Source organism: Hyperoodon ampullatus, assembly GCF_949752795.1.
Source record: "Hyperoodon ampullatus genome assembly, chromosome: 2".
NCBI classification, from domain to species: Eukaryota; Metazoa; Chordata; class Mammalia; order Artiodactyla; family Ziphiidae; genus Hyperoodon; species Hyperoodon ampullatus.
Genome location: NC_136915.1, coordinates 184,061,162 through 184,074,249, shown reverse-complemented (window position 1 = coordinate 184,074,249; position 13,088 = coordinate 184,061,162). Strand labels below are relative to the sequence as shown.

The following is a 13,088-nucleotide window of genomic DNA, read 5'->3' as shown; positions in this document are numbered from 1 at the left end:
TGAGTTATTTGTAGTGAGGTGGATGGACCTAGAGTCTGTCATACAGAGTGAAGTAAGTCAGAAAGAGAAAAACAAATACTGTATGCTAACACATATATATGGAATCTAAAAAAAAAAAAAAGGTCATGAAGAACCTAGGGGCAAGACGGGAATAAACACACAGACCTACTAGAGAATGGACTTGAGGACACAGGGAGGGGGAAGGGTAAGCTGGGACAAAGTGAGAGAGTGGCATGGACATATATACACTACCAAATGTAAAATAGATAGCTAGTGGGAAGCAGTCGCACAGCACAGGGAGATCAGCTCAGTGTTTTGTGACCAGCTAGAAGGGTGGGATAGGGAAGGTGGGAGGGAGGCAGACGCAAGAGGAAAGGGATATGGGGATATATGTATATGTATAACTGATTCACTTTGTTATAAAGCAGAAACTAACACACCATTGTAAAGCAATTACACTCCAATAAAAATGTTAAAAAAAAAAAAGAGGGAGGGGATATGGGGACATGTGTATGCATATGGCTGATTCACTTTGCTGTGCAACAGAAACTAACACAGTATTGTGAAGCAATTATACTCCAATAAAGATCTATTTTTAAAAAGTTTTAAAAAGAACACAAAATGAAATGTAATAAAGATAAAATGTAGACTAATACTAATTTTGATGAAATTTTACTTCTTCTCTACATATAGTTGTTATAAATTAAATGATTTTTAAGAGACACTTATCCTAGAGCTTGGGGCATGTAAAATCATCACTCAGATAAACTGTCTTTATCATGTACATAGACTCATCTTAACAAGTCTTAAAGGATGTATCTAATTGAAAGTTTTTTGTGGGATTAATCTTTAAAGAGGTGGGAATAACTTTGTAGGAGTTTAAAATACTACAATGATAATAACACCACTTCTATATATGTCTTCTACCACATTCTTAGGTAAAGATCCTTTAACAGTTATTTTTACAGTAGGCTTTCCCCAGAAATTTTGGCTATTTATTTACCAAGATTATAACAGACATGTTCAGGTCAGTGTGGATACAAATTTAATTGTTGAGAACATAAAAAATTTTGACTTTGCCACTTGTGATTTCACTTTCTTGAATATATGATTAGGTAGATGAATATTTGCAGGAGAGGGTATAAGAGAGAGAATAAAGTGACATATCTATATTCTTATTTTAATTCAGACACAAAGACTTTTAAACAAACAAAAGATTTATATACATAAATTTTGTCAATATAAAATATATTTTCCTGCCCCATTGAATATTTTATAAAATGTAAGGTAGCCATATCCCATTAATAATAATCACTAATAATAACAATATCTAATATTTGTCAAGCTCTTTAAGCTCTACAAAAACTGTACAGATAAGTAGAAATTGTTTTCCCATTTTACACATGAATAAAACCTGAAGCACAGAGATGTGTGATATGGCAAGTAATTGGTAAAGCGGGATAAAAACAAGTTGATTTCTGGGATGTGTTGTATAAACTATGGGTTGTTTTTTTTTCTTATCTTAGTTTCTTGGAATAGAGTATTATAATACAAGTAACAGCCAGAAGGCATAATATGCTGTGCAAGCTGGTAATCCAAACCCACATGTCATCCACCATTCTGACACTGCTGACTCAATCTCAGCTCCTACCTATGACTCCTTGGAGGACCCCTAAGACTTGTGAGAGTAGAAAAATGTGGTTTGGTTTGCAGATGGGTTGTCTTAATATGTGGTTAATAAAGTCAAAAATGGGTGCTGGCTGCTCTATAGCTCCATTCAGGGATGGTCCTAAAACCCAGCAATAAAAAGAAATCCTTTCAATGGGCAAAACTTTAGGTACTGCACCTGGTCATTTATTCTGTGTGGAAAGGGAAGGGTCCCTGAATTATATGGCTGGGGTTTGGTTGTACTGAACATGGCCGTAAAAGAAAAAAGACTAGAAAATCAGGAACTGGGATGTCTAGGGAAGAAGAATGTGGATAGGCCCATGGGACAGGGCATCAAGTAAGTGCGAAGATCTTTTCATGTCCTGTTAATGTCCTCCAAAGAGCATCTTCCTCAGAAGAGATGCTAAATAGCCAAGTATGCAGAATGACTTGTCCAGTTGACATCAGCCGGTCTTTGTCATTGGTCACTCTTATGCTGATAGAAAGGACACTGGTCTCACCATAAACTGGAGGGTAACAAGAGCCTCTCATCCTCCAGGATTATTATACATATCAAATGAATTAGTCTATGTACACAGTAAAGCCTCAGTAATCTTTACCTATGATCATTATTCTCATTACTGCTGGCTGGATATAACTCACTAGAAGGTAATATGTCACTACATATCCCAAACTTTGAACATGTTCACAACCTTTGCTATAAGCTGTGATAAACTGCATCCCTCAAAATTTATTCTTAGGAAATAGAAATGTGCAAAATGTACGTATAAGATGTTCTTATCAATGTCATTTAGATTTCTAAGAGAATTAATACAATAGACATATCAATTGATTGTGGATTGGTTGAATCATTATTGTGTACCCAGATAATATGATAGTACACAGCTACTGAATGTCAGCTTCTTGCAATATATTTAAGGATATATGCTAAGTGGAAAAAGCAGATTTCATGAAACAAAGTTATACCAACTTTATTTCCATATACCCTTATATTAGGAAAAATGAGTGATATAAGTATTTAGAGCCTTGTATACATAAATATTATATTAAAAACCGAATGCCCCCTTTAAGGATTGTATTGGGTTGGCCAAAAACTTCATTCGGTTTTAAGTAAAAATAAGACATATTTTTCATTTTCACCAAGAAATTTATTGAATGTATTCATTAACTGAGCAAACATTTTGGCCAACCCAATATAAATGAAAATTCTGTCAGAATTCTGCAAATACAGAAAATGTCAATATGAAGACATAATTCAATTCTGAAAGGTCGTTAGTTGAAAATAACAATACCTGTGAAAACACCACCGGGCTAGATTGTTGAGGTGATTGTTCAGAAACCATACTGATGTTATACCCCACAACTTTTCCTCTTGTCACATTATTTGCTGGCATCTCCCAGGACACATTGAGTGAGTATGGTGAGAGGGGGGAGACTGAAGGAGGGGTCATGAATACAGGCGCTGTTAACAACAACAATAACAACAGCCAAAACAATGAATGCTGTATTCACAGGTTTTCAACTTGAATTCACACATTTATCCTAGTTTCTGAAACACCTCACTCTTTACATAATATTCTAATTTTTAAAAATCAAAGAAGATGCTGGTGTGTATAAAAGCTACTCACTTATTTTTATATCTGCAAGGATGTTCTCCACCTTCACATTACTAACAAAGATATTTTCCACTTACAAAATTAAAAAATAGAAATTTGCTTGTGTTCATAAAGGTAACTAGTAGATAGCTGGGGAGGAAACCTTAGGCCTTATGACGTCTTTGAAAGGAGAAGCCACAAAAACAGAATATGTCTCAGTCCACAAAGTTTAGAACAATGCATAGTGACATACTGGACTTCTTATGTAGAGAAGTAATTCACTGAGCTCCTGGGAGAATATTACTCTTTAGAAAGAGGGAAATCGAAAATGTTCTAAATAACCCTGAAGAAATTCGAAAAGTTTTCAATAAATTTGGATTGAAATGTTCAGGGACATACACACATACATTCTCCCCCTGCCATCCTTGAGATCTTAATATGGATTTTAAATGTGCTAACCAAAGGTGTATTCTCAAAGGACCTCATTGCACTTTCATTAGCTAGTGACCCATATGATTATGAGGGTCTAGTATTGCTGTTTCATCCATTACTTTTCATTTCTGACCTTGACTTTCCCCTTCCAGAATGCCATGGCTCATCACTTGTGCTATCATGCCCCTATTATTTGGACAAGATGGCTGGGAGTCATTAAGAGATGCTCAAGCACAATGCACATTTTATTCATGAAATGATTCCCTTGGACATCAAACTTGAAGCTACCCTTACCCTCCACAGTCCTAACAGATCCAATTTAAATTGGGACTTGGGTTTCTTTGGATATCTATAGATTCAAAGCATAACAAAAGTGTAGTTTTTTTGTCAAGGGCTCATGAAATTTGAAGTGTTTATAATATAAAGAATGAGGTGGAGGATTAAAAATATCTCATTTGCCTTAGTAAAGCTATCTTAAGAAAATTAAAACTCTTCACCATCTTTCCTTACCATATTGCCAACTGCTTATAAACACACTTGTGAATTATAGATTTTGATGTCTGGGATTATATTTTAAGGTACAATTTGGTACCTAAACTATTTGTTTTGGAAAGAGAAAGAAAAACAAAAACAGATTTGTGAAACTGGTAACAGTTATATCTTTCACTGAACATAAATTGTACTGAATTTGGAGCAAGATGGGACATATGGCCAGCCCACTTCAGGACTGGAAACCAATTGCTATTTTTGACAAACATTCCCAAAAGACTATAACTACAGTTGAGTCATTTTTGCGCCTTGAAGTAACAACTAAAACATTATTTTCTTCCCTAGAACTTACTGCAAGAACTTTGTGACCTTGAGTTATCTATGAAACCAATCTATGCATTCAATATTTCCTTGGCTTATGTAAATGTACAGCTCTTGCTTTTCAAATGTATTTAGTGCTGTTGACTTTAATTTGCGGCAATATTTTCATTCAGGAGTTTCCAAAGTAGAGTTCAAAGCATTAGTCTTCACCTGATTCTCCTGTTCTTCCTGTGGTCCAGGCAGAAGACACACTCCCAGCCATGTTCACAGCTAAGACTCTAAACTTGTACTTGGTGTACGGCTCCAAGCCAGTGATGATTGTGGTTGGTTCGGGAGGTTGTAATGCATTTTCATTGGCTGATTCTGCAAGTGGGTAAGGACTGAGCCAGCCACTGCTCTGAAAAACTCGACTTTCTGCTGACCTGGTTTCTCCATTAGATCTCAGTCTTTTCATGTATAGTTCATATCTTATAATTATGCCTAGAAAAGTGAAACGGTGAACAAAGAGGACTTATTAGACAAATGGGCTATTTTAGGGGTGGGGTGATGTTAGGTTATGTGAAGGGTCCTGGCTTTCCTTGTTCTTCTGACTCAATTACCTGTCTATTTTCTTGGTAATCCACATGATAAGTACTTATTAAAAAAAAAAACTAGAAGTTGATAGCTACATGAATGCATGAAATATTACTGAAAAGCATATTCATAGAAAATGAAAACTGAGTGCAAAAATGTACAAACACAAGATAACTATAATTTACGATAGGTAAATTCAATATTTTTCAGGATGATTGGTCATAATTTCTACTAAGAATGGTTATCTCTTTTTGGAAATTTGATCACTGTACCTTCAATTTGTATAGTTTCAAATTTGGGGATTTTAATTTGATTATCTGCTTAATATAAGCCTTGTTTACATAAATATTAGAATATTACAGTTCATTTCCACCTAGTTTTATCAAGTAACTTAAAAATCTTAAGAAAAAAGCTTTTGTTATAATACGTACATGATATTAAATTACTAAAAATCTGTGAATGTGTGCTGGCCTGTATAACCAAGGGTTCAATTATATAAGCCCAAAAATTAACTTAATGGAGTCAGCTAGCCTATATACATATTTTTTGTATTATTTCATATCTTTTTCTTGCTTAAAAGAAAATTTACTGCTTATGGGTGCCCTAACTTGTGACACAGTCAAATATAATGCATTTCCTAAGTGAGTTTCAAATTAGAAACATCATTTGTGTTATGGCAGATGTCACTAAGAGCAAAGATAATATTAGCCTTCTAGGGGGCAATTTAAATGAGTGGAATTTGTTATTAGATTAAAGAAATATACTTATTCTACTAACCAGGACAAATAGTATATCTTTAGAAATTGTTTCCCAATTATGACATCATGCAGTTATAAAAATGAAAATGGCTGTCAGAATCTTATTGCACAATTCCAAATACCCAGATTCTCCTTCATGTTTTACCCAAGAATAGGAAATCTAGGCCTTGAATTCCTACCATTTGGTTCCATCGGTGGAGCCCATTCTACCTGAAGCTCTGTGGAACTGATCTTCCGCACCTCGGGTGGACCCAGCCTTCGGGGGGGTGCCTGGGCCGTGGTCACTGTCAGAGAGGTGCTGTGTAAACAGCCCCCACTAGTACACGCCTGTACAGCAAAACGGTATTTGGTGAATGGAACCAGATTCCAGATGGTAGCGGTGGTTTCAGGACCTTCATAGGGAACACAGGGCTGGATGCCATCTACAGGAGCACAGGACAAAATATATTTCTCAATAGGACCAGAACGATTTGAAGGTACAGCCCAGGTAAGTGTCACAGAGTCTGAGCTAATAGGGCTGATATAACTTAAGTTCAGGCTTCCCTCTGGGGCCCCTGGTTTTGTCCTGTAGGTGACAGCTACACTCCGTGTTGAACCATGCAAGCTGCTGGTCTCGAGGTAATAGGAATAGGCAGTATATGGCGACAGCGCAGTGTCTAAGAAGTACTGAATATCTGAAATTAAAAAAAGAAAAAAGAAAAGAGTTACATTCCACAAATTGGCATGGAAACATTTCTAATTATTTTTCTGTTATATAACATAACTACATTAAACTATAACAATCCACTCTTTTGAATAAAAGTATGGTTCATATTTTTAAAAATTGAGATGAAGCAAATACTGGTTACTTTTATTGTGCAGTACAATATAAGAAAAATGCCTTTTGTAATGATGCATATTTAGAAGCTTAAGCTTTTGTTTTGTTCTTTATATGATACAGCATCCTTTTCATAGAAGGTATAAGAGAGTCCTTGCAAATTCTCTGAAACAGAAATAACTAGGTTTCTTATAGTAATCAGATTGTTTTTTAGACACTGATACACTAGACCAAGGGTTGGCAAACTACTGGCACAGGCCAGGTCTGTCACCTAGCCAACATCTTGACTAAAGCCTCTTCTGAACTTCCAACCCATGGAAACTGTGAAACTATAAATTATTATTATTGTTTTAAGCTGCTATGTTGTAGAGACAAGTTGTTATCAGCAACGGAGAATTCACACAATTCTAGACACGAAGGATTTGAAGAGAGAGAAGGAGGTAGAAAAAGGAGGTAAAAGAAAAAAAAATGACGGGGAGTGGACATGATCAGGCATATGCCTGGAACTTTCCATTCTCTAAGGGAAAGGGACAGAGAGTGTAAGTCAGGACTGTGAAACATACAAATGCCAGTGCGGCTGCCACCCACGCCCTCCTGGGACCATGTGTGGGGGAAGGGTGAGGAGAGGCCCATGATGCAGCAGGTGCCCTATATTAGTAGGCAGATGCAGCACATTTAAGGGCTTAAAGAAAAATAGTTAAGCGTCTAGCGTACGGTTTTAATCCACAGGATTGCATGGTTTCCAGAGTGACGAGGATGCTGTGTTGAGATCCAGCAAGTGTGCTATGGGACCTTCTGTGACTGGGACAAAGTGACCTTCCAGACTTGGGCAGGCCAAAGGTTGGATGGAAAATGTGGAAAACAAATCTCAGCGAGTTCCCAGCAATAGCAAGAGCCCAGGGGAGGCTGAGACAGCAGGGTGTTCACGAAGACCTAAACAAGATGAGGATGAACACGTGTTCCCGAGCTTTATGCATTGGTTGTTGATGTCATGAGAAAGGCAAGACATTACCTCTCAAATGAGCCAGCATCTTCTGACATTTCTGCAGAAGCAAAGGGCCAGGGGAAACTGTCCTTCCCCGAATGCATTCATGATGGTGGGGGAAAGGGAATAATTGAAGACTGAACAAGAGTGAATTCTGTAGATTGAACGCTGTATTCTCTCCCAAATTCATAGGCTAGAAACCTAATGCCCAAGGTGATGGTATTAGGAGGTGTGGGGGACTTTGAAAAATGGTGACCTCATGAGGGTGGAGTCCACACATGGGATTAGTACCCTTGCAAAAGAGGCCCCAGAAAAATCGCTCATCCCTTTCACCATGTGAGGACACAGCGAGAAGTTGGCAGACTGCAACCGCGAAGAGGGCCGTCATCAGAACCCAACCATGCTGGCACCCTGACCTTGGACTTCTAGCCTCCAAAACATTGAGAAATAAATTTCTGTTGTTTAGAAGCCACTCAGCCTGTGGTATTTTGTTATAGCAGCCTAAACAGACTCAGACAGTGACCATCTGAGTGAAGGGTTATTTTGACATTCGTTACATATGTCATTGCAAATTCTTCATGAAAATATGTTGAATATCAGACTAGAGTCCAATCAGGTCACAGAAAGCACAGAGTAATCTGAACAAGGAAAGCTGAATACAAAGAACGATTGAGTACAAAAGGGTTTTACTTACTTAGGGGACCAGAAACCTCTACAGAATGCAGGAAGAGAGGAGACAGAGACAGGGAAAAGTCCCTCCCCCCAGGGCTGAAGCAGAGCACCTAGGGAAGGAACAGAACTGGAAGAGACAAGACCTGGGATGAGACCAGACTTTGTTGCACAGGGTGCAACCGTGGCCCACTCGATGGTGAAGTTCGCTGAGGTTCCATGAAGGCAGAACTCCCTTGGAACCTGGCCTCTAGCACCTCAGGTGCTCCACCACTGAACTTACAGAGGAAAAACTTACTGGCAGAGTGCCAAGGAAAGCTGCCCATGATGAGAGGCTGCACCATGGAACTCACCGGAAAGCCACCGTCTGCAGTACTAGAGGAAGATGCCACCTGGGCATCAGAAGAATTTACTGGGACCGCCATGCACTGTCTTCTGTGGTGCATCTTGTAGAACTCACTCTTATGGGGCCAGAGCTTGGGAAAGCTGCCCTTTGGGGTCCTGGGGAAAAGCTGCCCAAGGGTAGCTTGGCAGCTGTGTATGGCTGAACATCACTTGTTGAGTGATCTCCTGAGAGGGGTGCACGAGAACCAGGAAGAGAAACCTCCATCTCCTGCAGGATGCCTCCAACACCCTCTACTGACAGAGTGCAACATCATACCGGCTAGTAAAGGAGAAATGTTTACAGGTTCCAGCTCCATTACCACAAAGCAGGCAATGAAGCCAAGGTTTGAAACAGAGAGGCAACAAATGGATAACTTGTACAAGTATACACTAAAAAAATCTTTTATGAGACCATGATCTTTAGCTATATTCTTGGGAAACATTTCCTTGGGAAGCATATAAAATGACTGATGTGTTATTTATAATAGGAAATGTTTAAGTAAATTAAAGTTGAATTTCTTCATGAGTTATATTAGTCTAATATTACATTAATAGGATTCTAATATTATAGTTATTTAAAACAATAGTGATGAAGACCATACAGCAATATGAGAAAAAATATGAAATGTAATACTGCATAGACTTGACTATTATGCAAAATAAACTGAAGTACATATTTTACCAGAAATTTTCCAAAATGCACTAGAGATGCACTAGAATGCTGGAATTGTGATGCTTTACTTTTTCTTTTCCTTTAAATTTTCTTAATTGGATATACCACTTTTATAATAAAAAGATATACAAATTCAGGGCTTCCCTGGTGGTGCAGTGGTTGCGAGTCCGCCTGCCGATGCAGGGGACGCGGGTTCGTGCCCCGGTCCGGGAAGATCCCACATGCCGCGGAGCGGCTGGGCCCGTGAGCCATGGCTGCTGGGCCTGCGCGTCCGGAGCCTGTGCTCCGCAGTGGGAGAGGCCGCAACAGAGAGAGGCCCACGTATCGCAAAAAAAAAAAAAAAAAAGTTATACAAATTCAAATCAAAATCAGGTGTTTAGAGAAATTATTGCACAAGAACATCATGAAATTCCTCTTTAGAGATGCACTGGCTCACAATATTGGCTGACCCCAGCCCCCGTGTGTGGCATTCTCACCCACCAGAGCTACATGGAACTGTGCAAGTTGCCTGAATTAACCTTATTTTCTCACACACCTTCATGCCTTGTCTTGTACAATTTCTTCCATGAGAGTAATTCTTCCTCTACTGTGGTATCTGGTTAATTCACCTCACATCACCCGCTTCTGTGGAACTTTCAATGGTTCTCAATCACTATCTCTGCCCTCACAGGCATGGTTGCTTCTTACCCCTCCTCCACTTATAGGATACTCAGAAATATTCTAAAAGTATTTCTTAATACTCTTACGTCTATTCTGGTACAATATTTAATATATTACTTTGTAATCTTGGTTTATTTATCTGTATCTCTTTTCAATAATGAGAACTGTTCCTTCCATCCTTGTATTTCTAGTGGCTGGTACTGTTCCTGGTCTGCAGTAAGCAGTGAACAAAGCAGTGTACAAAGAATGAAGGAATGATTCTTCATATACATATTTTTTTCTAGGAAATAGTATTAAGACCCTTATAATAAAAAACATTGATTTTCATCTATTCTGTTTTCATTCTTATCCCCTGCTTATATTTTCTGGGTTTTTTAGGTTTATTTCTCTCAGAGATAACTGAACCACATTACCCTTGTTACATTGATCCTTTGATGTGGTATGGAATAATAAATGATAATGACATTAAAGGAAGAAATGAAAGCCCAGAGTTAACTAAGATACAATGTTGTCTAAAACTCTCATCTTAAACTATGTTAATGTCCCTAGTGATGTAAGCAATGGTCACACGTAGAAATAATCTTCCTCTAGTTTCCCTGTGAAAGCATCTCCCTGGAGTAACATTTAAGGACTATCTCCCCACTCATGGTGACCCAAAGGAGGAAAGATTTAACCGATTGTGAATCTGGGGGGGAAAAAAAGCAAAGCATCCTCAGCCCACTGATTTCTTTTCTAATCTGTCTTCCTTCAGGAGAAAAGATATATTTTCCAATCTGGCTTCTATTAATAATGATGATGATTTTTATTTTTCATTTCCATCTTATAGATGGAATCCTTATGTCTAGTTCCCCTTTAGTTTCAAACTCAAGTAGGAAAAAATAATATGATTTACTGAAACTTCAATACTATCAAAAGTGTGCTATTTCCTACAACGGCTGTTCTCTTCACCCCTATAACACATAAAATACCTATTGGCAACCCTAATCATGGCTGCAGGGGAGATAGTTTTAGGTGCTGATTATGTACAATCCCCACTGTGCTAACTTACACCTTTCTCTTCTACTCTTGAAAACTAATTAGGATGCAAAATGAGTGAAATGTTACCTAGGGAAACCACTGACTATACCTAACTTCCTTTTAAAAAGTTATTTATAAACTTTAAAATTATTCCATCATTATTAGCAGGCATTACTAAGAACAAATAATTTGCAAGCTCTAAAAATGAAAATACTGGTGTGTTATGATCTTAGGTTGGAAACTACTGCCCTGGAGAATCCCTTAGTGCGTGAGGCCAGCTAGGAAAAGTTTTATTCTAACAAGGAATTCTGTAATGGTCTCAACCAAATGGTCGAACTTGCTTGGAAGACACACTATTAATTTTCTTTGAAAAGTTCAACGATTCTCCACCTATAATTCCAAATGCCTTTATTTAACCCAAAGATTTGTGTTCATCCGACTGGATATAAATACTGTTTCCTCTTCATATTACACACGCTATCCACACACTGGAAATAGAGTAATAAACATGAGGGTATTATTAGGATGATACAAAATTCTGACAGCATTAACCAATTGTTCTTACTGTTCAAATGCCATCATGCAGATAATTTGCATATCATTAATTATAGTGATTGTCAAGAAATGCCAGAAGTGGCATTTTTTAATGAAAAATAAGGATTTAAGAAATAATACCTGTTTAATAGGATTATATAAATTTCTGATTAGTGAATGAGCATACATTTATTATGTAAGAAACTGTTATTTGGATTCTATATTAGTGCAATCATGAAAAAGAGCCAGAGTGTTGTACCCACATGTAATGTTCTATAAAATAGATCACTATATGTTACTATGTAAAACATGCCTCTGGGTTGAAGGGTATAATTGCGGTTTAATTCTACTATTGAATTAACCTATATGGAAAATAGAGTGATCCTAATATACAACTTAAGAAATAATTCAACCAGTAATAGTGTCATCTTCAAAATCACTTTCAATATTTTAATAACTCTCTCTTCTTCTATCACAAAAACTTAAGTTTCAGGACACCTGGATCATGCTGATATTTGGAAGAAAATAAACATTCTAGTAGCAGGTTTTTAGGATGCTTTGCCAACATGGCAGATGTAGACAGATGTTCCTTTCCCTTTGCAATCTGCGTTATAAAGTTCAGAGCTTCCATTAACTTCAAAGAAGACTAGGAGTACTGAAGAGACATTTAGAGTTAACACAAAGTACTGAATGTAATAACATAAGTCATACAGAACTGGGTGCAAAATGTAACCTACTGTAATATATACAAAATAAAACTGTATGCTATGCAAAAGTTGTAACGCCAATCAATATGTCAAAACAAGGCAACTTCCTAATCATTTTCAGAAAGATTATGGAACTTCAGTGTTTTTACATAGCTTTATATACTTGTCTAATTAATTAATCATGCTAAACTAGAATTTGGAAAACTGGGTCTTAAACAAAGAGAACAACATGGAAACCTGAATTGGAATCACTGTTCCAATGATTCTTAAATTAGTTTCTTAAATTAGTTTCTTAAACTAGTTTCTTAAACTAGCTTGTAGCTAAACATGACCAAAGCAAATATCAGAGAAGACAGGGCTGGAAGAAAATTTACAAGTTTTCCTTCTGTCTTTAGGGAAAAGGTATCTGAAACATCTGAGTAAATCTTTTTAAAGATAATGGGTCTAAACAGTTTGATTTCTACAAGCTCCTTCAAATTGTTCATAATAGTTACAGGTGCAAAGATAGTCTTCATGGTTTGTTCACAACCTTCTTCTCTCAATTTAGTTCCATGTTGCTGGGTTTTACCTCTGTGGAAATGGCAATGTATGCATATAATTATACTATTTGCTTGAATGTTAGGACTCTGATTTCCCTTTTTGAAAAGTCCATTTTTCAACCTGAGAATTTAAAATGTGAACCCCTTATAATAGAAATATTTGATAAATTTTCTATAATCCTTATACCCAGAAAAATGATAGACCAGTTTGTTGTAAGTCTTCCAGTATTTTTATATATTTTAAATTAAAATATAATTCATAGATTA

At 37.1% G+C, this 13,088-nt stretch overlaps 1 protein-coding gene across 2 annotated transcripts in view; it reads right to left on the bottom strand.

Moving 5' to 3' along the window:
- The window catches only part of USH2A (usherin), a gene marked incomplete at both ends in the record, with an annotated part of 756,807 nt that overhangs the window by 548,441 nt on the left and 195,278 nt on the right, over positions 1 to 13,088 (bottom strand). For both annotated transcript variants that reach the window (XM_079697601.1, XM_079697602.1), the window contains 3 exons: positions 2,961 to 3,130; positions 4,716 to 4,985; positions 6,016 to 6,510. In XM_079697601.1, the coding sequence (XP_079553727.1) occupies positions 2,961 to 3,130; positions 4,716 to 4,985; positions 6,016 to 6,510 (935 nt within the window). The remainder of the gene's footprint in view (positions 1 to 2,960; positions 3,131 to 4,715; positions 4,986 to 6,015; positions 6,511 to 13,088) is intronic.